The sequence below is a fragment of the Ilyonectria robusta genome (genome assembly GCF_021365365.1).
Source record: "Ilyonectria robusta strain PMI_751 chromosome Unknown BGZ61scaffold_12, whole genome shotgun sequence".
Classification (NCBI taxonomy): Eukaryota; Fungi; Ascomycota; class Sordariomycetes; order Hypocreales; family Nectriaceae; genus Ilyonectria; species Ilyonectria robusta.
Window position 1 is genome coordinate 373763 of NW_025764446.1, and position 24648 is coordinate 398410.

The 24648-nt window shown below is 54.8% G+C and overlaps 8 protein-coding genes across 8 annotated transcripts; 5 read left to right on the forward strand and 3 right to left on the reverse strand.

The window, feature by feature from the left end:
• Positions 1-368: 368 nt before the first annotated feature.
• On the forward strand, positions 369-1918 carry BGZ61DRAFT_494723 (PIG-X; the record flags this gene model as incomplete). Its single annotated transcript, XM_046250795.1, has 2 exons — positions 369-661; positions 733-1918. 2 exons carry the CDS (start codon positions 369-371, stop codon positions 1916-1918), a joined length of 1479 nt encoding a protein of 492 aa, XP_046103137.1.
• Positions 1919-2221: 303 nt separating this feature from the next.
• BGZ61DRAFT_453622 (uncharacterized protein) lies at positions 2222-4753 on the forward strand. Its single transcript, XM_046246099.1, has 7 exons — positions 2222-2478; positions 2541-2647; positions 2767-3075; positions 3125-3562; positions 3617-3864; positions 3924-4463; positions 4519-4753. The coding sequence occupies exons 1-7, from the start codon at positions 2347-2349 to the stop codon at positions 4659-4661; spliced, it is 1917 nt and encodes a 638-aa protein (XP_046103138.1). The 5' UTR covers positions 2222-2346; the 3' UTR covers positions 4662-4753.
• BGZ61DRAFT_453625 (heat shock protein) lies at positions 4754-8039 on the reverse strand. The gene has a single exon (XM_046246100.1). The coding sequence runs from the start codon at positions 7695-7697 to the stop codon at positions 4926-4928; it is 2772 nt and encodes a 923-aa protein (XP_046103139.1). The 5' UTR covers positions 7698-8039; the 3' UTR covers positions 4754-4925.
• Positions 8040-8338: 299 nt separating this feature from the next.
• BGZ61DRAFT_533460 (transcriptional regulation of mitochondrial recombination-domain-containing protein) lies at positions 8339-9165 on the forward strand (the record flags this gene model as incomplete). The annotated part of the gene is made up of 2 exons (XM_046254010.1): positions 8339-8530; positions 8608-9165. 2 exons carry the CDS (start codon positions 8339-8341, stop codon positions 9163-9165), a joined length of 750 nt encoding a protein of 249 aa, XP_046103140.1.
• Positions 9166-9344: 179 nt separating this feature from the next.
• Positions 9345-11035, reverse strand: BGZ61DRAFT_45655 (P-loop containing nucleoside triphosphate hydrolase protein). The gene is made up of 4 exons (XM_046246532.1): positions 10861-11035; positions 10584-10766; positions 9758-10285; positions 9345-9662 (listed from the first exon to the last, which is right to left on the reverse strand). Exons 1-4 carry the CDS (start codon positions 10921-10923, stop codon positions 9525-9527), a joined length of 912 nt encoding a protein of 303 aa, XP_046103141.1. The 5' UTR covers positions 10924-11035; the 3' UTR covers positions 9345-9524.
• An 836-nt stretch (positions 11036-11871) lies between these two features.
• Positions 11872-12991, reverse strand: BGZ61DRAFT_354726 (Prephenate dehydratase-domain-containing protein; the record flags this gene model as incomplete). The annotated part of the gene is made up of 3 exons (XM_046240647.1): positions 11872-12743; positions 12797-12857; positions 12929-12991. 3 exons carry the CDS (start codon positions 12989-12991, stop codon positions 11872-11874), a joined length of 996 nt encoding a protein of 331 aa, XP_046103142.1.
• A 3950-nt stretch (positions 12992-16941) lies between these two features.
• On the forward strand, positions 16942-19730 carry BGZ61DRAFT_354731 (mitogen-activated protein kinase; the record flags this gene model as incomplete). The annotated part of the gene is made up of 2 exons (XM_046240649.1): positions 16942-17349; positions 17412-19730. The coding sequence occupies 2 exons, from the start codon at positions 16942-16944 to the stop codon at positions 19728-19730; spliced, it is 2727 nt and encodes a 908-aa protein (XP_046103143.1).
• A 778-nt stretch (positions 19731-20508) lies between these two features.
• BGZ61DRAFT_354140 (PrpF protein-domain-containing protein) lies at positions 20509-24603 on the forward strand (the record flags this gene model as incomplete). Its single annotated transcript, XM_046240587.1, has 6 exons — positions 20509-21116; positions 21773-22996; positions 23587-23859; positions 24142-24160; positions 24217-24451; positions 24521-24603. The coding sequence occupies 6 exons, from the start codon at positions 20509-20511 to the stop codon at positions 24601-24603; spliced, it is 2442 nt and encodes an 813-aa protein (XP_046103144.1).
• Between the last annotated feature and the right edge of the window lie 45 nt (positions 24604-24648).

Here is a 24648-nt window from a genome sequence, read left to right on the forward strand (position 1 = left end):
TCTGTCCACCGCAGCCCCAAATCCAATACCGAAGCTCTGGAGGCCAGCTTAGGAAGGCACGACGACTCCACGGTCAGGATCCTGCCATCGGCCGCAACCATCCTTCAAACCGTTTGTCGCCCCTTGTGTGCCGCACCACATCCACCGCATCCTTACACCACATATACACCTTCGGCCGCGCTAAGCTGCATGATTGCTTCCAGGATCCGGGGATTACACTGCGGCCCTTTGCTTGTTTGAGATACCGTGGACTAGTTGAAGTGGTCAAGCGGCACGCGACAGCTCGCTACTCTCAACTAGATACAAGCTACGGCTTTCAGCCGCCGAGCGCAGAGCCTGGCACTTCACCTCCCGAGAACCAGCCAGCCATGCGGGAACGCATCACCTTTGTCCACGAGGACCCCAACTTCGACCCCGACACCTTGGACCTGCAGGACGCCGGGTTACTGGGTCCTCAGATTGAGACGGCCAGACAGAACCGGCTCACCATCAACTTCGACGAGTTGCCCCAGGAGCTGGCCGACTTCCTCAGAGGATTCGAAGCTCTGCATGTCAGATGGGCTAGCCCCCTGCAGTACACGACGCTGGATCCTTTCAGCGCCCGACTATCACCTGGCCTCCATCTATCCTACTCTCCCTCGCAATCGCATGAGAATGATTCGTATGTGACTCTTACTGCCCAGATTCGGCTTCAGCCTAGCGGTGGTCTTCCTTCACTGACACACGGAGCAGAACCAAGTTGTGCACCTGGATGCAGAGATTTGGGTCTCTGGCATGTATGACACCAGAGTCCTTCACAAAATCCAGCAGAGATGATCCCTCAGTGTCTCCATCCTTCTACTTCTACCAAGCACTAGAGGATCTGCAATTATTTATAGCATCAAGCACCCAGGACTTCTGCCCTGAGCTCGACTCTATTTGCCAGGCTCGAATCCGTGGCCTCTATACCGCTGCTGCCCTGGACTTGTCATTCGACGCCGTGTCAAAAGCCCTTCAGATCAACGCCTTATGGCCCGTTCGAGCCCAGACTATCACGGCCCCTGCCTCTGACGCCCGGAGGACAGAGGTCGGCATCTTCGTCAGAAACACGCCACCCACTATCAAGGCCCATGAGCTCGGGCTCGCGGGCGTCGTGACAGTACTGAATGACAAGAACAAACCATCTCCCACCATATTCGCATTCCCTTCCCGTCACCGACACATCGACGCCGATTTCACCTCCAGATTTCTAACCCCCACAGGTCTTCACCCCACCCTCCAATTGAGTCTGGGCTCCAACCAACCCCCAGATAATGATGCTGAGTGTTCTCCCTTTGCATATTTGACTCTCCCAAAGGCCATCTTCGCAGACCGCTACCAGCTAGCGGATGAGTTGTTCCTGGCCTCCAAGAACCTCACTGCATCTCGTTACACGAGTCTACCCGTCGACTTGGAGGCTCCCGCTTATACAACTGACTCATGGGGCTCCAGGGTCCTCCTGGAGCTGGCCGCTCCTCCTCCCAATCAAGACCAGCCTTGGACGGCCGAGGTTCCACTTCACCTCCGATACCTGGAGCCCTCGTCGACAGGAGAGGTCGAAATCGAGGTCCCGTATCCCGCCGTCTTCTGGGCTTGCTCGTCGGAAGTGGAGGACCTGAGCAACCCCTTTGATCGCGTCCACCTGGGATTTGATGAGTTGTTTGATAAAAATACCGTCTTCTGGCACATCACCCCTCAACCGACGAGTGGAAAGCGACTTATGAGCCCAGTTACTGTCCCCGTACTGAATGATCAGGGGGCAGACTACATTGGGATAGGCACAACTGTCGCTGTAGCCTTGGGCTTTGCTTGGGTATTATGGAAACTTGTCGGCGCCATGATGAGATCGGAAAGCCAGCGGCCTTCCAACCTAAGCGAGGCTACCAAGAAGAAGCAGTGAGCCTGTTCGTAGTAAGGTCTAGATGGTGTTCTAACAGCGCCTAAATACGACGCGGGTATACATAACGATTATGTCAGGGAAATACTGGCGTAAAACTATTTCGCCAAATTTATTCGACCTGAAAAAATCAATAAAATTTGATATCCATTGATAAATTATGCCTCTTTACGCTTCATGCCATGTCGCCGTCTTTGGTTGAGTCCCTCACTTGGCTTCCCTTAAGTACTTGCCTACCTATTTAGTTCGCCCACGTGACGTCACCAAATCCAACCATAACCACGCATCTCTACGAGGTGCGGGTCCTGGTTGTCTTGTCACCGAGCAACATTGATACAGCCACGTCAAATCGCTCTGCTGCAGTGAAATATGCCGGCAAAAGAAGGCTTTGACGACTAAATACTCTGGTATCGGGGTTGTGGTGACGTACAATGGCCCCGACGCCGCCTTTAGGAGACTCCCCCGGTTCAGCATCCGGCGCGGGACAGCATCAGCAATATCAACAAACTTCCCAGGACAAGATTAGACGGAATGTAGCCTGCATTACCTGTCGCGATTCCAAAGTGAGCTCTCGAAGCCTATGTTCGCCCATGTTTTATGAGCGTGTGAGGCTAATGAGACTTAGGTCCGATGCAGGGCTAATTCGGTGGCGGGACAGCCCTGTCAGCGGTGTGCCAAGTTGCAACTCGCATGTGTCTACGACAGGACTCACAAGAGAGTCACGAAGAGAAGGTATGACTACATGGATAAAGAGGTCCCGCTCATCTAATCGAGTCTCGCAACGGGGTCGTCTCAGTTGAAATGCATCGAATTCATATCTTACCCTAGACCTGCGCTGACATGTTGATCAGCAAACTTGAGTTGCTGGAGCAGGAACTGAAGTCCATAAAGGAGGCTGTGAATCCCCGGAACAGCGGAGAGCCCTCCTGGAGCCCACCTACGCCGCAAGTGAACAATACGATATTTCCGGAGCAAGTCAGCCGCCTGGACTCAACCTCAACAGCCACCCTTCCCGCCGTGACTCCATCAGCGGATATTTCTCTTGTGCACCCACAACCGCAACCAACCCCAGCAAAGTATCAGAGCCTGGGACCAACTTCATCTCGAATTCTGAATGACAAACTCATACCCGGTGAAGATATTGACTGGTACTTTGAAAAGTGAGATGCCTCGCCGGTACTGACTTTTGTGATGCTGACAGATGTGCAGATATCTCCAATGCTTCCACCCATATCTCCCCGTCTTAAGAAAGAAGAACCCGGACGAGTGTTACCAGGCTTGCCCAACTCTCTTCTGGATCGTCATCTATGTATCTTGCCGTCGGTATGCTAAAGAGGAACACGTCTTCACTAGCCTCGTCGATCAGCTGGAACATGATGTTGGCCCTCTAATCTCGGCCCCTACGATGGACCTGGAAACCATTCATGCCATCCTTATAATATGCGCCTGGCCATTGCCAACTATAAGATTTGTGGCTGATCCATCATTAACACTAATATCGGCAGCGTTGAGCGCTTGCTTGCTTCTCGGTTTGAGTACTGGGCGTGGATCCCATCCCAGGTTCTGCATCGGCGGACGCCAGAACATAACTTGCACCGACTATGAGGCCTCAATAACATGGATATTTTGCGTTATACTTGCACAGAGGTACGCACACTCGTCTATTACACTTGACAAGTGTGAAGTTGACAGTGCCACTAGAATATCAACTATTAGTGGATGCCCACCCCAATTCCTACAGCACAATGACGCCCAGTGCAAGAAAGTCGTGGGAGATACTCTAGCACCTGAATTAATGGCGCTATTTGACCTTCAGAAATTTATAAACCGTCTTCACATGGCAATGGCGGCCCAAGTAGCGTCCTACGGAGGCGTCACAGAAGGAACAGTCAAGACATGGGAAGACGATTTCGAGGCTCTAAGACCACTTGTTACCAATGTTGATACAGGTATGAGCTCATAAGATTCAACAATAGCGTGTTAGAAAGGAAAACTGACCAGAAAGCAGACTGCTCCCGCTTTATGCTGCTCTTGGCAAAACTCGAAGTTCAATCCTACTACTTCGCCTCTCCCCAAGGCGCGCCTCGTCCCAACTTCCCCTTCAACGCTCTCCGCGCCTACAACACTGCTCACGCTCTCCTCACGGCTGCTCTCGCCCTCGAGTCTCACTCCAAGTTTCTCTTTCACGGGCCCCATTGGGTCTATCGCGCCGTCATAGACGCCAGTTCCATCCTCATCTCCACGCTCAACTCCACCGCCGCCCCGGCCAACGTCACTCCGGCGAACGCTGATGCCATTGCCGCCCAGATCCGCACCGCAGTGCACAGCTGCAGTGTTCGTGACAACGACTTGCCTTCCCGTGGCGCTGCTATTATTGAGGCCTTTTGGTCTATACGCAACGTGGTCCCCAAGTCGCTCGAACCGGCCGGGGCTTGGCCTGAACGCCTCGGCGCCGCTGTCACATACTGGTGCCTTACACGTTTCCGTGATGCCTTGCATGACGCTAAGAAAAGCACAGAAGGAGTCAACAAGGGTCTTGAGGCATTCCGTAAGTTACGCCCCTCCTTGTGCCGTCTTCTTGCTGACGCGGTTCGACTGCCTAGAAAACATATCTGCTCCTACCAGCACAAGCTCAGAACAACCCATGAATACAGGCCCAGACCCATTTCAAGATGTTGACTGGACCATGTTCATGGACGAATTTGGTTGGGGCGGAGATGGAGCTGTATTCCTCGGACCTACTTAGCGGGAGTAGCAATTTGAAAAGGGCGAGGAGAACTGCATGGCCGGGTTCAGTTGATACATAGACTTCACGAATCATGAGTGGGACCTTGCTTTTGTTCAACTTTTGGTGTATCATTGCATCTTTTGTTGAGCTTTATCTAAGTACAAGTATGCTCTAAACAAAATATTTATTTCATAGTTTCCAAAACCCCATCCATTATGTCATCATTCTCGTGGTGATAGCCCGACCAGCACACCGATTCGTTCATGTTACAATGTAGACAAATTAGTCGTAAATGTCCTGGTCCATATCGTCCAGCATCTCCTCTACATCATCCTCGTCCACCATGTCCTCATCTTCGCCCAACTCACTGTCTTCATGGTTGGATAGAACGACAATCTTGCCATCGATGAGCTCGACACGGGCGTACTCGCCATCGCGGATGTTGTTACGCAGGATGAGGATGGCGAGGCGGTTGAGCACCTCCTTCTCGATAAGGCGGGACAGCGGGCGGGCTCCGTAGGCGGGGGAGTATCCCGCATTGCCCAGGTAATCTTTTCCTTCCTCTGAGACGTCTATCTTGACCTTGCGTCCGTTGTCTTCGAGGCGTTTCTGAATCTCCCCTAGTCGTATGTCCACAATCTTGCGGATCTCGCGGCGGGTGAGACGGTTGAAGATGACGACCGAGTTGATACGGTTGAGGAACTCGGGAAGGAAGTAGTTTCGCAGAGCGGTCATGACAAGCTCGCGGGTGGTGGGATCAACTCTGCCCTCCTTGGCGCCAGGACGAATAAGGTACTCAGCACCCAAGTTAGAGGTCATGACTACAATGCAGTTCTTGGCGTCGACGACTCTGCCTTGGCCGTCGGTGATTCGGCCGTCGTCCATGAGCTGAAGCAGAACAGTCAGGACCTCCTTGGCTGCCTTCTCAACCTCATCGAAGAGTAGGATCGAGAAGGGCTTTCGTCGAAGGGCCTCGGTCAACTGGCCACCAGCATCGTGACCGACATAGCCGGGAGGCGCACCGATCATTCGGCTGAGGGCGTGTCGCTCCTGATACTCGGACATGTCGAAGCGGATCATTGCCTTGGCGTCGTCAAATAGGAACTCGGCTAGGGCCTTGGTAAGAAGCGTTTTTCCGGTACCCGAAGGACCACAGAACAGGAAACTGGGCGGCTGGTTGGGGTTGGCGAGTCCAGACCGCTGGAGTCGGATGGCATTTGCGACAGACTGGACAGCTTCCTTCTGGCCCACGACAACCTTGCCGAGGACCTTCTCCATGTGGATGAGCTTCTCCTTCTCCGAGGTTCGAAGTCGGGTGACGGGAATGCCGGTCCATCGGGCGACAATCTCGTTGATGTGGTCTGCGGTGACAATGTCGGTAACCATGGCGCCACCGCTGTCGGCGCCAGTTGCGTTGAGAGCAGCGTCGGCGGCAACCTTGCGGACCTCGAGTTCCTTGATGACAGCCTCCTGCTCGGGGATGGCACCGTACTTGAGATCGGCAGCTTTGGCGTGGTCGGAGTTGTTCATGGCATCCTCCAGGCGCTTCTCCAAGTCGTCGAGCTTCAGTTTGGCCTGGTGAATCTCCTCACTGCGCTTGATCTCAGCCTGGTACTTCTCGCGGAGAGGTTGCAGCTCCTCCTCGACGTTCTTGGCATCCTTGCGAGCCTGTCCCAATCGGGTTCGAGAGGCCTCGTCATGCTCCTTTTCGAGGGCAGCAATCTCAATCATCAACTGCCTCAGCTTGCGCTCCAGGGAGTCAATGATTTCAGGCTGAGACTCTCGGGCGACGCGAACGGCGGCGGCAGCCTCATCGACAAGGTCGATAGCCGAGTCAGGCATTCTCCTAGAAGTGAGGTATCGCGCAGCCAGGTTGGCGGAAGCCACAAGGGCACTATCAAGGATAGTGACACGGTGGTGTCTGTCGTATCGCTCCTTAAGACCTCGAAGAATAGAGATAGTCTCCGGGATGGTAGGCTCCTTGACAAGGACTTGCTGAAATCGACGCTCAAAGGCAGCGTCCTTCTCGACATACTTGCGGTACTCGGCGAGGGTGGTGGCACCAATGCAGTGCAATTGGCCACGGGCAAGCATGGGCTTGAGCAGGTTGGCGGCGTCCATACCGCCTTCGCCTGATGAGCCAGCGCCCATGAGAAGATGGATCTCGTCGACGAACAGGACAATCATATCCTTGGACTCTTGAATCTCCTTCAAAACACCCTTCATTCTCTCCTCGAACTCTCCGCGATACTTGCTACCAGCAACTAGGGCACCGACATCGAGTGAGAGCAACTTACAGCTCTTCAGGTTGTCGGGCACGTCGCGGTTGACGATTCGTTGAGCCAGTCCTTCGACAACAGTGGTCTTACCTACACCGGGCTCGCCGATTAGGACTGGGTTGTTCTTGGTTCGTCGAGACAAGATTCGCACAACTCGGCGAATCTCCTCCTCTCGACCGATGACGGGGTCGATTTTCTTGTCCCTGGCCATTTCGGTCATATCGATGGTGAACTTGGCCAGGTTTTCGTTCTCCTCCTCAGTGTCGGCTGTCTTGCTGTCGACTCGCTTGGTTCCTCGGATGGCCTGGACGGCTTCCTGGACAAGCTTGGGCTTGGGGATGTTGGCTTCCTTGAGCGAAGCCTGAATGCTGGTGTCCTCGGCCAGCGAAGTGATGAGATGGTCCACGCCGATGTATGTATCTTTCTGGACCTTTTGGAGTTCCATGGCCTTTCGCAAAACATTATGGAACTGTGGCGCCAGCGACACAGTTTCGGGGGGAGGGTCTTGGCTGGGGAGTCGGACAAGCGTCTTCTTGAGGGCGCGATCGAAGATCTGAGGATCACCGCGCGCCCGTTCGACGACCTGGCGGAATAGCGTGCTGGTTGTACCGGTGGGGGCATTCTGTTGGTCCTTGGACTGGTCTGGAGGAGGGTCCAGCAACGAGACGGCGAGGTGAACCGGCACTAGCTGGGAGTGGCCGTACTGCTCGGCCAGGGCCATGGCGTCCTCGACAGCCTTCTGGGCCCGGTCTGTGAAGTCCATGCGGGAATTCATGGTGATGAAAGTGTGTGCGGGAAAGCGACTATGTGAAAACGAAAGATGTTATGTACGAAACAGTTGATGTTGAAGCGTGGGCGTCTGTAGTGTGTGGCCCAAGAAGTTGGACGGCTTGCGTCAGGTTTCGTGACCTTGGACGGTTGGGTATCTGTTGTTGATGTGAGTGGGGTTGTTTGAGAAGAAAGAATCCCGTTCCGAGTGGCTTGGAGGTCGGTAATTTATCGACAACTTGAGTGGATCTTGTGATGCAAGTCAGGGAAAGTCAGGGAAAGCCTTGGTGGATCGGATGGACTGGAACGAAGCAGCCAGGTGCATGAAGCAGGCTCGCGCCGACTGTAGAAGCATCCAGGAATGTCCTAGAAAGCTCGGGATCTTTCGTGATGTCACTCGCGCCTTCGCAGTGCTGGCAGTGGGGAGCGAGCTCTGCCATTGGCCGCCGGATATCTAATCGTCACATGATTCTGCAAGCCACGGCCCCCGCACCAAGCGGACTTGGCCGAAGAGAAGTACGTACCCGTCTGCGTCACATGACCACGCGCATGCTCAGCTCCATTGTGCGATTGGTGATTGGCATTCTGGGCAGGATTTTGCGATTGCGAAGAGCCTCAGCCCGCCAGATCAATCCACAGCTGGCCACCATGAATGCGACACCGGTGTCCCGTCTGGGCCAATTGCCCAGCCTCCTGCGGGTGTGCGTGCGACATGCCCACACCAGTTCCGCGCGCCCGGCCAAGGGTTTCCCAGCGCCCGAGGGCCACGGCGAGGATATCTGGGTCTTCACCCACCGAAGATCGGACCAGATCATCTACAGCTTCGAGCCCAAGCTTAGCGTATGTTCAATTGCACCCCGCGGACCCGACTGAAGCTCCCCAGCCTGGAAGAGCTCCCAGCTGACCATCCACCGCAGGGCTTCCATGGCCTCAAGCAGCTCCCCTTCAACGGCAAGAAGACCAAGCCCGCTAAGCTCCGCAAGGACTACTGGTCCCCCTTCGCCCGCATCTCCCTCCCTGCCGGCCAGGGCTCCGTCGGCCGCTCCGTCTTCCAGAAGCTGCGCGAGCTGAAGCACCTGCACGAGGTCGCCTGGGACGACGAGTTCCGCTACAAACCCACCGAAGAGTACACCCCCGCCGACAGGAAGCGGATCGCTGAGGAGGAGAAGAAGGGCAACCCCGACTACCGCCCCATCCGAACCAAGCAGGAGCGTGGCATCGCCCTTAACCGCCAGAAGCCCAACGCCATCGCCGACATGGCTGCCGTGTTGAGCGGTCTGGGCCGCGGCAACAAGATTGTGAAGACCGAGGCCACCGAGGGTGTAGAGCAAGAGCTCATGGGGGTTACAGTGAGCTGGGCGAATGACCAGGACCGACAGTACGCCGAAGAGTGGTCCAACAATGTCACGCATGGGATGTTCGAGAAGCCCTCCTACGTCTCCGAAGCACCTGTGGAGGAGGAGAAGAAGGCTTGAGAGGCCAAGGTCACAGAGCTTGAAGCCAAGACTGAGGACAAGGGCAAGCCAGAGAAGCAGGAGACGAAGCCGATGACTCAATAAACACCACTTGCATTACGTTCACCTTTGGGAGAATGGTCACGAACATCAATGATCGAAAAAGGCACAAGTCTGGTTGGGTCTGATGCCGGAAGAGATGATATAGAGAAGGGTTCTCAAATCTGGTTGTATAAAAACATTGAAGGCGTAGAGCCAAGACGTTGTTGTATCATAGTGTGTAACAACAATCCGACATTATTGAAAACTGCAAGCAGAGTTCCTCCATTTCAATTCGTAAACGCGTGAAAAGCACAAGCACGAAAATAACATGTCCATGTTCAAATCTCGAGCGCAAACTGCTTGAGATATTCGTAGCGGGGGACGTTTTCGTTAACGGTCTGGCGGATCACCTTCTGCGCCTCCGGACCCCACTTGGCCGTCCAATCCTTGTCCTCCGACTCGGTCGTGGAAGTCTTCTTTGTTAGCTCAATCAGTGGGACATCCAGCAACGGGAGTTAGACACACGGGGAGAGTGACACAGCCGAAGGGAATGGGGGAATCAGATACACACCTGGGCATGGGTGCGGGGCTTGAGAGAAGAGCTCTTGATGGCGTCGTTGTGGAAGCCGTTCCATTTCTCAAAGGCGTCGCGGGCGTGCGTCTTGTCCGAGTCGTTCCAGTCGAGCATCTCGGGCTTGAAGTCGATGCCCGTCTTCTCGCAGTAGAGACGGATCGTCTTCTCCGGGTTGTCGAGGAGATCATCGGCATCGACGATGACCAGCTGGTCCTTGTTGACGATGCCCGTCTCGAGCAGGAAGTCGAACAAGGTGACCAACTCCTCGTAACCAGCCTCATTGGGCATGAAGTGGTAGAAACCAGTGACCTCGTCCAGAGGGGGGACTGTACACCGGTAATACGAGGGGATGGCCCGACGAGGGTGACGGATCAAGAAGGTGAACTGGAATTTTTTCAGAACCTCGAGGGGCAACACCGTGGGGTTGTCCAGCTCCTCCTCGCCAAGAGACGGCGCGATCTGGGTCGGCCTGCTGTCCGATTTCATGAGATAATACGCCATATCCTTGATGAATATGCGCTTGCCCTAGTGAGCGTAAGCATCAGTCCCTCCCAACGACATTGGCTGTCACGGCGGAGATTGGATATCCAATTCGGAGCGCATCTGGTAGGGAAGACAGGGCAGGGTATGGCAGTATCAGGAACAGCCTTCAATAGACTGTGCCAAGTGCGTAGTGGCAGCACTGAATTGCCGCGAACCCGCGGTTGACGACGATCCCCAGGAAGGTGGGTCTCATACGACGTCAAGGCACCAGAGCCCCTCACTTGGGGGGGCGTGGAGGTAGTAGGATTGAAGAGGCGAAAGAGAGGGGTCAATGGCGAACCTCTTTTTCTGCCTCCGTGATGGAATCGAGGATGTCCTTGTATGTCTTTTCGGCATAGCCGCTAGACTGGCGCGTGGCGACATCGTCTCGGAAGCGATCGCTTAGAAACTCGGGACCGAAGTAAAATGCATCACCAAAAGGTTCGTGAATGCTCTCCAAAATGTCACGACGAGTCATGAAGACCTGTATTTTCAAAGTCAATGGATGAATTGGGCAAACTCCCCGTAACAGAGGGGTTAAACGTTGATGGGAATTGATGGGAATTGGTGATTCATACCCTCTCGAAGGCCGTAGAGCAAGCACGTGGGTGTGTTGCGGCGAAGATAGGGCGGAGCGCCATTTTGGGAGGAAGAACCAGCACGAGAATGGAGAAATAGCAGTTAGGTGTTGTCGCGTCAACATCAAGTTGGCTGTGAGAGATGAATTGGCAAAGAACAAGATCCAGGAGAGCCTGGGGGAGCGTCCTTGACCTCTTAAATATGCTGGTTCGACCAGCTTTTCAAAAGAGTTTGGATGCGACCGGGTCGTCGCTCCGAATACTAGACGCACTGCTATGTTTAGGTTCTCAGCGATGGTCCGTAGCCGATCCACCGAGGAACTGGGATCTTCCCACGCCGACCCCGACGTGTGACGGGCATTGGTCGTCATGAAGTGCCTCGCATGCGGCGACGACGTCATGATCCATTGGTGGGTTCCGCCGAGACACGCTCCAACGTTGCACTTCCACCGTTTCTTCACCACCAGGGCCAATAGTTCCGGGCAACCCCACGTCCATTTCGGCCGGTGCCCTCTTCCTTGCCCTCTTCCTTGTCCTCGTCACGTTGAGATTGCGGGCGAGGGGATTCTCATCGCGTAAGCCGGATGCTGCCCATAGGTTCAACATCCCGAGTTGCGGGCGGGCTGGCGGGACAAGTGGTGGCTAGTTTCTGTTGAGATGGTCATGGTGCCATGGAAGATGGGGGGTGGCGCCCGTTTGCAAGTACCTGGCGATCACACTGTGAATATCCGGGTCGGCTATGCTCTCCAGCTCCCCGGATCGGGCCATGTTTGGGTACATCCCTCTCTGTTGGTCAAGTCATGTCAAGGAAGCACGCAATCGCAAGACCCACACCAAGCTACGGAGAACTGCCAGCCTGCCAATGCCTCGAGAGCAATTTGCAGCGGGCGTTCGGTCAGCATGGGGGAACTCCCCGAGTTCTCACAAGGCCCTGCATCGCGGGTATGCGGTATAGGCTGGCCGGAGTGGAGGCTTGGCCAAGTATCGCGTGGGAGAGTGGACTGGTATTAGTTATCTGTATCTCTGCCAGCTTCCAAGCCATCTCCAGCTCTGGGCCACGCGACTGATCTTTTCCAGCGTGCCCTTGACTCGACCATCCGGATCATCGTGCTTGTGGCCCTCAAACTCGACGAAGAAGATGTACTGGAAAGGCTGCACCAAGCTCGGTCGGCTGTTGATGCTGGTCAGGTTGAGGTCGAAGGCCTGGAAGCAACCGAGGACATCGGCCAGTGCGCCTGGCGAGGTGTGAGGTACGGTGAAGGAGACAAGGGACTTGCTTCCAGACTTGGCGATGGATTTCTTTACGTCATCCCAGTTGCTGGGGACAGAGGGATTGGTTCCGATGATTAAGAAACGGGTGGTGTTGTCTTCTCGGTCTTCAATGGACTTGCCGAGGAAGTCTAGACCATGCATCTCGCCTGCAAGCTGGCTTGAAATCGCCGCCCAAGTCCCCGTCGTATCCTTGCTCACAATCTCTGCAGCTTTGCTGGTCGAGCTGACCTCGAAAATCTCGACCCCCTTGAGGTAGGTGGATATGAATGCGGTGCACTGACCGAATGCCTGCGGGTGAGAGTACAGCCGCTGGATGTGCTTGAGGCTGCCTAGGGGCTTGGATCGAGGCTTGAGGGGGGATGGGTCGGTTGCCGTAGGAGTGCAAGTGCCGGATCCTTCCGCGGTATCCTCCAAGGCTGGGACGGAACTTTTATGGCCAACAAGGCAGTGGTGAACATCGACATAAGTCTCGCCATCAACAGTTATATCGGGATAACGATTGAACCGATCAGCGAGGTTGTCGAAAGTGAAGACTACGGAGCCATTGGTGGAGTTCTCAAAAGGAACAACACCTGCTGTCACTTCACCATCTTGGACCTGGTCGAAGACATCTGTCCAAGGGCATCAGCGATGAAGACACAACTGCCGGCGTATTGATGCCTACCGTCGATAGTGACCACGGGCCGGAGCTCCCAAGAAGACTCAGAGAAGGCCTGTCGGACAGCCTGCATAAAAAATTCAACCCGGATTAGTGCCATGCAAGTGACTGTGAAAGGACGCCCGAGAATCGCCTCACCTGGTGGGTGTAGGAGGCAACAGGGCCGAGGAAACTGACGACCGGCTTGCGGAAGGCAGTCATGATGTCCAAGTCGCCGTGTGGGATGGGGTGAGTCCGAAGCGAGACGAGGCAGGAAGATCCCCCGAGCCTGTGAAATGTGACAGAAGAAGCCTCTCGTCGTGACAATTACTCGTGCGTGTGGTGACGATGACCACGTCGCGTGCCAAACAACGGGATGGGGTGGGGTGGAAGTGGGTTAGCTCTTCTCTTCCGGGGAGTTGATCGGAGAGGTGGTGTACGGAGTTGTCAAGGTGGGTGCCGGCAAGTCTGAGGCGTGGTGGGATTGGGTCAATGGTGCACACCTAAGAGTCACGGCGATGGTGCAATCCGTGGGGGAGTCATGATTTTCCAGAGTTGTGGGTTGAGACGTTGAGTAGAAATGTTCGCACTAGCAGCTTGCCGGCAGACGATTGCGGGGGGCAAGATAGAACGGCCTACTGGCTCGTGACGACATGCGGGGTCCCGCACGCGGGAAGTGCAAATGGAGATCGATCCATTGATTAATGTTGGGCTGCGAAGGGGAAACCATTTTCGACTAAAGAAAAATGTGTGGAAATTCATGAAGAAGAGAAAGAGAGATGGAGGGGAGGACAAGAAAGAAACTGAAGATGTTACGCCCCCAACATTGTGCATGTTTAGTGGCTGGCAAATCTTACATCAATTCTCCTGCCCACATACCTTCTTCATAGACGGAATCTCCAGCACTCGAGACGACTCACCAATTGTGTTGGGAATAGCATGAAGTGACTGGCAAGATATTGACATATGGGGCAAAAAGGGGAGACGGGAAGAGTGAAGATGAACGCACATGGGGCGTGCACAGATTGTTCCTCAAACATGCCAAACGAGTAATTACAGATGTGCTTTTTATCCGGCGCCAGCCAGGATGAACGAGCACGTCCCTGACAGATCAAGCACGTTACATGCTACCTAGAGAGACAATCTGGGTCGCAACCACGTGGCTGGGATGGATTATTAGAACAATTTTGCTTTGCTTGGAAGCAAAAGGGCGGTCTTTGAATATTGCAGCGTTTTCAGAATGCAAGCAGCGAGCGCATGAATAAGTCTTGCTGAGGGCTGAATGAAGTTCACGCTGTCGATGTCGTAGCTAGTCCCCGCAGATCTCTTTCGCGTTCAGGCAGGTCCCTTGTTCCGGCGTCTAGCTTACCAGCTTGTCAGCTTGCCAGCTTCGTAAAGATGGGCCTCCATGCGTGGCCGTCGAAAAGTCCGAAGGCCGTCGGCGCGTGACCTATAGTCTGACGGTGGGAGAGACAAACCGAAACTCGGGTGGCAATCGAGCGGAGTTGTTGTCGTTCTTGTTCCACCAGTCGCCTTCTCTTCCAGAGAGGCCGATACACCGCCCACTCCAGGAGGCTTTCCAATGAGGCTCCAATGAGGCTCTAGAATGCCCTGTCGAAAAAAAGCCTCTCCATGCTCCGAGGACGACAGCGTGGCGGTCAGCAAGGGGATGTTAGTGTGCTTGGCCCGACAGTGTTTGGGTGTCTCAAGCTAGCGAGGCAGTTTTTAGCGGGTTCTAGAGCTAGAGATCTGCTTTGTGCAGCGTTCTGGCTTGTTAGTTGTGGGCGCACCATGCACCTGCCAGGAAAAAAAGGAAAAAAGGAAAGATGAAACACGACAGGGCGCCTCCACGTTCCGATGCTTCCTCGAGCAACCCCAACATGACAAGAGGCGCCCGAGCTGAAATGCACAAAGGACGGCTTGACAAATACCCATTCGTGGCACTCAATAGCATCGCTTGGTCGTTACTTTTTAATCCGTCGCGTGAATCCAGAACAAAGGAATCGTATGTTTAGTTTCGTTCGGTGCGGTGCACGGCCATGGACGCCGGGGCGGTTGAGGTCAAGACCCCGTAAAGCCAAGATGCTCCAGACCTTCTGGAGGAGGAGTGGATTCGCACCTCCATGAAGCTCCGAAACCACATGCAGTCCCGCACTCGCTCACACGAGGTGGGATAGGCAACCCGCTGCCTCTGAGTGGCTCAGTCATTGTCAATAGCTCTGTAACTAGACGGTTAGAGGCGATCCGCCACTGCATCGCCGGGTCGCGCCCAGGCTCGGTTCTAGGGGGGCATCGCCACGGAACAATATTCCAACTCGGTTCTGTGAATCCAGGTCCCTGTAGCGATTGGCTGGAGAAGCTGGAGATGAGTCAACTGAGTCACCGGAGGCGAAGCTATCGAACAGCCATGGCCAGCTATTGCTATCGACCAGCATTATGAGGAAATGCCCTTCTATTACCATGTGCCGCCCACCTGTCCGGATCCAGAAGCCCATGTTTCCTCAAGCCTCGATCCGCGGCGTCATCCGAGCGGCCCTGGTCGAAACGCGGTCGGTTTCATGCTGACCCGGCGCCTGGCCTATCACTTGCAGCCGCTCAATCCCAGGGTCTGGGGGTCTCACCGTTTCACCCCTGTGCCACCGAATCAGCGGCCGCGACGCCGTTCAGGGCCCGTCCACGAATCGCTCAGCGTTGGCGAGCGACTTGGTCCAGGGTCCTGGGCACACCGGACCGGCCGTCTGACGATGATGGGTGCTTCGTGGCATCAGGGCGGCTCGGGCGAGCAGGCTCGGCAGTGAGGTTCCTCGTCCTTTTGTTATGTTATCTTGTTTGCCTCGGTCTGGGGTGAAGCTGTCGAGAGATGCGGATGTTTTCATGGGACGACTAGGAGACGACTGGGGACGGGTTGAAACTCGAGCTCGGCTCAGTCTCAGCCCATCTCGGGCGTCTACATGGCGATACCGACGGAGGGGGACGCAGAGAGGCGGAAGAGGGGTCCGATCCGATAGCCTGCTGCGAGGAGAATACGTATGCACACCCGGTGATGTGACGGCGAGCATGAGGGACCCGTGGAATGAGGGACCGTCGCCATCGTCATCAGTTAATGGAACCGCCCACCACCTGGCCTTCATCTCCCCCTCCGCGTCCCCCCTCACTGGGCACGTCGAAAATAGCATCATCCATATTGCCCGCTGCCAGGTCTCCCACGTCTCCATGGGGTACACAAGAGTGTGATCGGCAGCGCAACAACAAAACAACACGCAGCCAGAGATCGGTTTGTAGCGAGGATGGCTCCTTTGCATTGCAGGCTCTTGGAGGATCCGGGGGTCCGCCTGTACTCCGTATGTACTGTAATCTGACCTAGGGTCCGTCATTTCATGCGAATGGCGCCGCAGCAGGTTTCAACTCCAATCCCTACAGCGGCCATTGCCACCTCTCCGACGTCCACCACCACAGATTACAGGGGGTCCTCCTGCCGCTGTCCAATCGTCGCGGCCGCACAGGCCAAGTCCGCCAACCTGAACCAGCCTAACGAGGCCCGGCACCACCTCACCGTCAGGTACCCTGAGCTGGGCGGTACCCCTCATGGCGATGCGCTACCGCGTGATCAGCGCTGCCAGTCGCCGTGACGTAGGTACCGGCGTGTAGGTATTCCAGGGAGGTACCTGGAGGTGAGCGCCGACCGTCTCCCCTCCCCTGCACCTTCCTGTACCTCCCGCCCCCCCTGTACCTGGCCTGCCAGAGCATCCCATCCACAGCGTACTCCGTAGTAATCCTCAAACGCTCCGTCTCCTATTGTCTCGTCCTCGTCCATCTCCATCCCGCCCTGGCCTTTCACTTCTGCATCGCGAAGCCTTCCACTTATCTCCCGCCCTCCCGGCGTTCCGCGTTGATCGCACCTTCCGCTTCCACCTATCTAATAATCCAGCAAAAAACGTGCTGCATAAGGTAGTAGGCTCCGGCTCCGGCTGCTGCAACCTGCACTCACGACCGAACCGTTGCAGCTCCAATAATCTCCGTGGCTGAGCCTGGAAATATCCATTTCTGCTCCGGTGTCTCAGGCACCGTTTCGCTCGACAGCGACCTCAACGACGATACCTCCCCCGCCAACACGCTCTCCGACTCCGCTTCCCGAATCGACCGGTTGTTGAGAACCCGGCCGTCTCTTCAGAATGGCCATGCTGGCGTCGAAATCGTCATTTCCGACCGGCCTCAGCACCTCCAGCCTCGCTCCTACACCACAGTCCGCCATGCTCCCCCCACGAAGAGCTCCCACGATGCCCACGACGAGTCAGATCTATGCTAGCCCTACCGAGTCTGACTTCTCGGATGCCGACGGCCCCGATTCAGTCAAGAACTGGGACGAGGACAAGGTGTGCGAGTATCTCCGCAGCGTCAAGTGTGGCGAGTATGAGAAGCTGTTCCGGAAGAACCACATCAATGGCGAGAACCTCCTCGAGATGGACAAGGAGGTCCTCAAGGAAATGGGCATCGAGAAAGTCGGCGATCGCGTTCGCCTGTTTCTCGGCATCAAGAAGCTTAGGACCAAGGCCTACGCCAACCAGAAGAAGCGAAATAGGGTAGGCCCAAATTCTAGAAACGCTGATATTGCAGGATGCATCACTGACTGTGGCCCCTTTAGGACTCGTTTGGTGGCCTTGATATTCACGTCATTGGCCCCTCTGGTGGCTCACCGCGCCCTCCTAATACCGCCCGGTCCATGCCTACTCCAGCCGCGAACAAGCGATACTCGAGACAGATTGACCTGTCCGGGTTTGACATGGTTAATGCCTCCTCTCGACCCAACTCTCCTCTACCCGGCAGTGATGCCCGAGGTGCGAGGCAGCAAAGGTATCCCCAAGGTCCTGGCTACCACGGCAGTGGGGGACCCGGCTCGGCGAGACATGCGGGCTCGTCCCCAGATATGCCGACAAACCGTCTGGTAACATCCCATACGAGGAATAATTCCAGTATGGATGGTTCGCTGATGGCTGCCTTACCACAGGGACAAGATGTTATTCGCGTTATTTCGACAGGGGGTGTGACTAAAGTGGTCAAGATCCTCGACTGTAATACCTGCGAAGAAGTCATGCGTGTAACGCTGCGAAAATTCGCCCTGCGTGAAGATCACGAACGAAACTACTGCTTTTGGGTTCTCGCCGGCATCGACCCCGACCCTTCCCAATGCCGACGACTTGGTGACACCGAACTCTGGCGCATCATCAAAGACCAACGTCGTCCCGAACGTAATCGACTAATCCTCAGGAGGGTTCCTGCCGGTGAACCTGGGGATCCGGAGCTTCAGCGCGCTGCCGCTATTGCTATGGAGGAGGAACAACAAAAGCATGCACGGGCTTTGGAGACGGTCGACAAGCGGAGTCAGCTCAAAGTTCAAAAGATGTTGGGTGAGAAGTGGAACGACCAACTCCAGTCTCCCCTCTCTCCCTTGTCTTACCAAGACCGAGAACGGAACGTACAGACTGCGGCTCAGGACCTAGAACGACCAGCCCCGCCTGATTCATCTCAGCTTCAGCCACGCAAGGTTGGACTCAGACAGTTTGGCGGTCTCCGACCCCCAAGCGAGCTTATTGCCTCTGACCTGACGTCCTATTTCCCGGATCACACCCGAGAGGATATTGACCGAACTGCCCGACTCTCTATGAGAAGGTCGACGCGCCTGAGCAAGGTCAATAGCCGGCTCAGTGTCGCCAGCAACCTCAGCTTTGCCTCTAGCATCCAGGACGCTCCCCCGATCCCAACTATTGCTGATTCATGGTTGAATGCCCACACTCAGGTGGCCAAGATTCGTACCCGTGACTCTCACGTACGACCCCATGGCTACAACCGTGACTCAGTGACATCCTCGATGCTAGACACGCTCCAAGAAGAGTCTCCTATTGAGCCAAACCGCAAGTCATATGTCTCGTTCACGGAGAGCAACTCGGACACGACCGGGTTGAGTGTGACGGACCCCGAAGGCAACACTACAACCACCAGCTACTTTGACGGCGATACAGTGTCGACCGGCTCGGGCTCCTTCCAGGAGTTACAACAGGCTTTGACAGATGACGGTGATGATGCAGATGAGGAACTACAGAGCTTCCTAGCAGGCGAGTCTTGGGATGACAACAAGTGGATGAAGGGCGCTCTCATCGGACAGGGCTCCTTCGGCTCCGTCTACCTGGCGCTGCATGCCGTTACGGGCGAGCTTCTGGCGGTCAAGCAAGTGGAAGCGCCGGCCCCTGGCGCCAACGGCCCGAATGATTCGCGCAAGAAGAGCATGATCGAGGCCCTCAAGCGGGAAATCAGCCTTCTCCGCGAACTAAGACACGCCAATATTGTGCAGTACCTGGGCTGCAGTTCTTCCGTGGAACACCTCAATATTTTCCTCGAGTACGTTCCTGGCGGCTCCGTACAGACTATGCTCAACTCATACGGAGCCCTCCCGGAGCCTCTCGTGCGAAGCTTTGTGAGACAGATCCTGATGGGTCTTTCATACTTGCACAACCGGGATATCATCCACCGAGATATCAAGGGTGCCAATATCCTGGTTGATAACAAGGGCACCATCAAGATTTCCGATTTCGGTATCTCGAAGAAGCTCGAGGCGTCGAACATTCTAAGTGGTGCTAATAACAACAAGCATCGACCCTCACTTCAGGGATCCGTTTTCTGGATGGCGCCCGAGGTGGTCAAGCAGACGTCATACACGCTCAAGGCGGACATCTGGTCCCTTGGCTGTCTCGTGGTGGAGATGATGACGGGCAGCCATCCATTCCCAGACTGCAGCCAACTGCAGGCCATTTTCAAGATTGGAGGTGGCAAGGTTGCACCTACAATTCCTGAGCACGCCAGCGAGGATGCCAAGCTGTTCCTGGCCCAGACTTTCGAGATTGATCACAACCTGCGGCCTAGTGCGGATGAGCTAATTCTGAGTCCCTTCTTGGTGCCCATTACCTAATGATACCCCGAGTGAGGGGAAATGATGATTTAATTTGAGGGAGAGGGGGGAAGGGGGGAGGAGAAGGAGAGAGAAAGGAAGATGATAACGAAGAGAGATGGCTTTGTGGTAGCCATGGAGAGATGTTGTAATTTTACGAGAGAAGGGGAAGAAGACCCATGCCTGATGAAATGACTTGGTGGAATAATCACGCTCGCTTTATTTAGAGAACTGCATCCATGGCTCAGGAGGGACCACGGCATTTAGATACCAAAAGGGAGGCACTCTGGGGGATGATAACGGAGGGATACAAAGGAGTTTGGAGGCATCTACTATCTGCTAGAGATGAATACAAGGAAACAGTTAAAACGTTCTATTTTCGAGTCTCTTGTGCACCAGCATTATACGTTCTCACCCCGGTTGGATCCCTCCTAGTCAGTGTTTGTTTTTGTGCTGTCTAGGACTTGTTTGTGGATCGTTGTAGGCTGAGCTGAATTGGGACCTTGGGTTTGTGGCTTGGCTCGCCTTGCTGCCTACATGCAACCCACTATGGGCGTGTCACCGTCAGGCCTCCCGTCAACACTTTACTTCATCCTGAAAACAAATGTTTAATGAGCAGCCGTGAAAATTGGAAAATACATTCTTGCCGTTAAGAAGCGCCATCGGGCAACGCTGCAACGATTTGTCGGCCTTGAACCACAGGCACTACTTTTCGCTGTTACACCAGCACACCAACCAACCAACCCGCCTTTATTACCGTTAGTTGCTTTGGACACCAGCCAGACAAGCATCGCCCGCCATGAGCTCGCAGGAGGAAAGCCAGCAGTCGCAGGACAGCAACATGACGGTGATGCAGGACAACCGGCGCGAGGTGCTGTACTTCGCCTATGGGTCCAACTTGTCGACCGAGCAGATGCGCCAGCGCTGCCCCTACTCGACGCCTGTTGGGTTGGCGCATCTGGAGGGGTGGAAGTGGTTCATCAACGGACGCGGATATGCCAACGTTGCGCAAGTCACACTGGACGACGAAAACTACGACGACAGACAAGTATCGAGCTCTAGCAGCAACAAGGGCAAGGGCAAAACCAGAGACGAAGAGGGCGTCTATGGACTGCTGTATCTGCTGCCGCCGCAGGACGAGGAGCAGCTCGACGGCTACGAAGGCGTCCCATGGGCGTACCAGAAGTTCCAGGTGGACGTCAAGTGGGTGCGCGGCGACGGCGACGGCGATGGCGGCACCGACGAAGCACCGCTACGCGCCCTCATATACGTGGACGGCGAGCGGACCGACGAGGATGTGCCGCGGGACGAGTACGTGGACCGGATGGAGCGTGGGATCCAGGACGCGGTTGACAACTGGGGCTTGGACGAAGGGTATGCGGATCGGGTTATGAGGCGTTTCTGGGAGTGACGGAATGAACGAGAGGATTGGGAGTAGACTCGGCGACGAGTGTGTTTTGATGGGTTTCCTTGCGCCCAGTATTTATGACGGTATGCTTTGGTGGGCTAAGTGACGATGGTTTGCACTTTCTTCTGCATCTGATTTTCTCAAGACACCATTATTACTTAGACCATAGCAACGAAGGCGGCATACATGTCAGGAATTAGTTGCCATTTTACTTTCTTGGAGTATGTTGATCTCGTTCAGATATTAGGCAGTATTATCATGTGGCTTACAAGGGCCGGCCTGGTTGAGGGAACTGATGAATCATGGGGTAATGCACATACGGGGGTGGATGAGGGACGAAAATGGGAGACTTTAGTGAGCCTCGGTTTTTGCTATCGGCTTTCAGTACCAGCTAATTATTTGGGGTTTAATCATCATACCTCCTGTGGTTTATGGCTTCAGGCGTTGAAAGGGTACGTGTTTGACGCTGATTTCGTCGGGGATTCTCCGTATAAGTGACGGACGAGTCCCGTGCGCTTCGCCGAGTGAGCGGGGAGAAGCCGAGACTCCGATCGCGGTTGGCTCGTCTCCCATCTTCTACTTCACTTATACAAAACGCTTCACTGTTGGCATTTTCGTCTTCGGCTGGAATCCAAGTCACAACGATGGCGACGAGAATGCCACGGTCCCTCAAAGGTCAGGCCTCGCGTCATCTTCTCCAGCGCCTCGCGAACCCATCTTCGGCCCCCCCATCACCACACATCAGACGCCCCAGCACCATGACAACTCGGCGATGGTTCGCATCCCAGAACCGCAGCTTTCCCGCACTCTTCGCGCGTGGCGGAACCTCCAACGGCCTCGTTATTGATCGTCGCGACCTCCCGCCACAAGAACAATGGCACACCGTCCTGCCGGCCGCCATGGGCTCTCCGGATCCGTATGGCCGACAGCTCGACGGCATGGGTTCCGGCATCTCATCCACGTCCAAGATTGTCATTCTCGGCCCGCCTTCGCGCCCGGATATCGATGTCGACTTCACCTTTGTGCAAGTCGCCATTCGTGAAACCGAGCTGGACATGGCTGGGAATTGCGGCAACATGTCCGCTCTTGTTGGTCCCGCAGCATTTGATAGTGGCATCGTCGCGAACCCATCTGTCGAGCGTGATTCGGACGGCCAGCAGTGGGCAACTGTGCGGTTCCTCAATACTAATACGAACAAGGTCATGGTGTCGCGCTTCAGCGTCGCCGGAGAGCCACTACGCTATTCTCACGAGGGAGACTATGTCATGGACGGCGTGCCTGGGACTGGGTCAAAGATAACCATGAGTTTCATGGATCCTGCAGGTGCAAAGACGGGCAAGGCTCTTCCTACTGGGAACTCAGTGGATGTCCTCCAACTATCAGACGGCAGCACTGTCCAGGCATCTCTCATCGACGTCGGCAACCCCGGCGTCTTCATCAGCACCGAGAGCCTCGGGTTAACGGATCACATGGCGCTAACTCCGCCTATAGTCGAGGCTGATGCGGTTCTTAAAGCCCGGCTCGAAGACATCCGGCGTGCCGGCGCCTCCAAGATGGGCCTCGACCCTCAGACCCAGAGCGTCCCCAAGATAGTTCTCCTCTTCCCTTCCAGCGGCGCGCCCGAAATCGACATCCGATGTCTCGCTCTATCCATGGGTCAGGCTCACAAGGCGGTTCCGTTGACGCTCGCGCTCTGTCTCGGAGCTGCGTCCCAGCTGCCCGGGACCATTGCGGCTGGTCTGATTGCGGGCAAGTCCAAGGACACGGTTACGATTGGACACCCGAGTGGCACGGTGGATATTGGCACCACGATCCGTGATGGGAAAATTGAATCAGCCCAGTTGCTCCGTACTGCTAGGGTGTTGATGAAGGGGGATGTGTACTACTAATAGGTTCATGGCCTGGAGGGTATCAAGGATAATGACACACTTGATCTAGACTTGGACGCCAACGACAACGATGTACTTGGTGTATGTGAATATTTAGGGAGGCTGTTGTATATATCCCATGGGTAACCCCGGGCAGCTATAAATGAGAAAATTTGCGATATCATGGAAATCGTAGAAGTAGAGTATTGCTATTCACACACATATTCATCTTAACTAACAGCACACATACATGTGCCTGCTCAAATCCTGAAGATGATCATTATTGTCACACTAGTATATCATTTCTGCGGAGTAAATACATTACCACTAATTATGAGCATTTATTCCTCTATAATTCTTTTCTTTTCTTTTATGCATGCAGGTATGTGAAGCTGTTGAAACCGCGGTAACAATTGCATTATTGGTCACGTGATTTAAATCATGTGCTGGTCGCCAGCCTTCCAGAAGTCAGACACATTCATACATGGCCTTGACACCTGGATTACTCCCAAGGTATGCACAAACAAGGCTGATCTCTCTCCGATATAATATATCACCCTCCAAGCTCCAAATACGTGCATACTTGTTTTCATTCCTCTAGACTCGATTTCCACGCTCTCAAAACCATGGCCAAATCGGTCCCGGGTCCGGACGCGACTTCGGCATCGGAGCCGGGTCTCGCACATCCGTATTACCCGCTGAATGTGCAAATCCCGGGATACGCGCCGAATGAGACGACCGTCGTTCAACTTCTGCCCGTGTTTGGCGGCATAATTGCGGCCGTCGTCGGGTTGGTCTTGTTGCAGGCCGCCAAGAGCAGGTTTCCTTTGCGGCGTATTGATCACTTCGCTGCTGCTTGGTTTGCCTTGTGTAAGTGACCCTAACTTGCAATCGCCTCTCGGCTCCTCCAATTGAAACTTATTTGCTGACTTGTATTGGTTCAAATAGGCGGGTTCCTTCATGTCGCGTTTGAGGGTGAGTAAACAGGGGTTTCCAGGCATATATCACCGTATCCAAGCGGCCTAACAAATCTGCCAGGCTACTATCTCTACTATCGCAACCAGCTCCCGGGGATGTCGACCACTTTCGCCCAGCTCTGGAAAGAATACGCCCTCTCCGACTCCCGATATCTAACAAACGACGTCTTCACCATTAGCGTCGAGACCATCACCGCCGTAGGAACCCCTCCCCTCTTATTGTCTTGACGGACCAAACTCAACCACCAGCGTAGATTGCATGGGGTCCGCTCTCGTGGCTGACAGTCCGCGGCATTCTGGCCAATTCGCCTAGCAGACACGTCACGCAGCTCATTGTGTGCGTGGCGCACCTGTACGGCGTAGCCCTATACTACCTGACCAACTGGGTGGAAGGACACATGTACGGTGTGGCCTACAGTCGGCCAGAGTTCCTCTACTATTGGGTCTACTACATTGGCTTTAATATGCCGTGGGCAATCGTCCCTGTGGGTAAGTGGATTCCTGCTCATGTGGTTTATTTGATTACTCTAGACTGAGTACTAATGTGCGTGTTACTAGTATTGCTGTGGGACAGCTGGCAACAGACTGTGAAGGCCTTTTCTGCTTTGGAAGAAAAGGCGGCGAGAGCGAAGCAGGAATAACGGCGTTGCTCAGATCTAAATGGGTGTACAATTAACAACTGCACC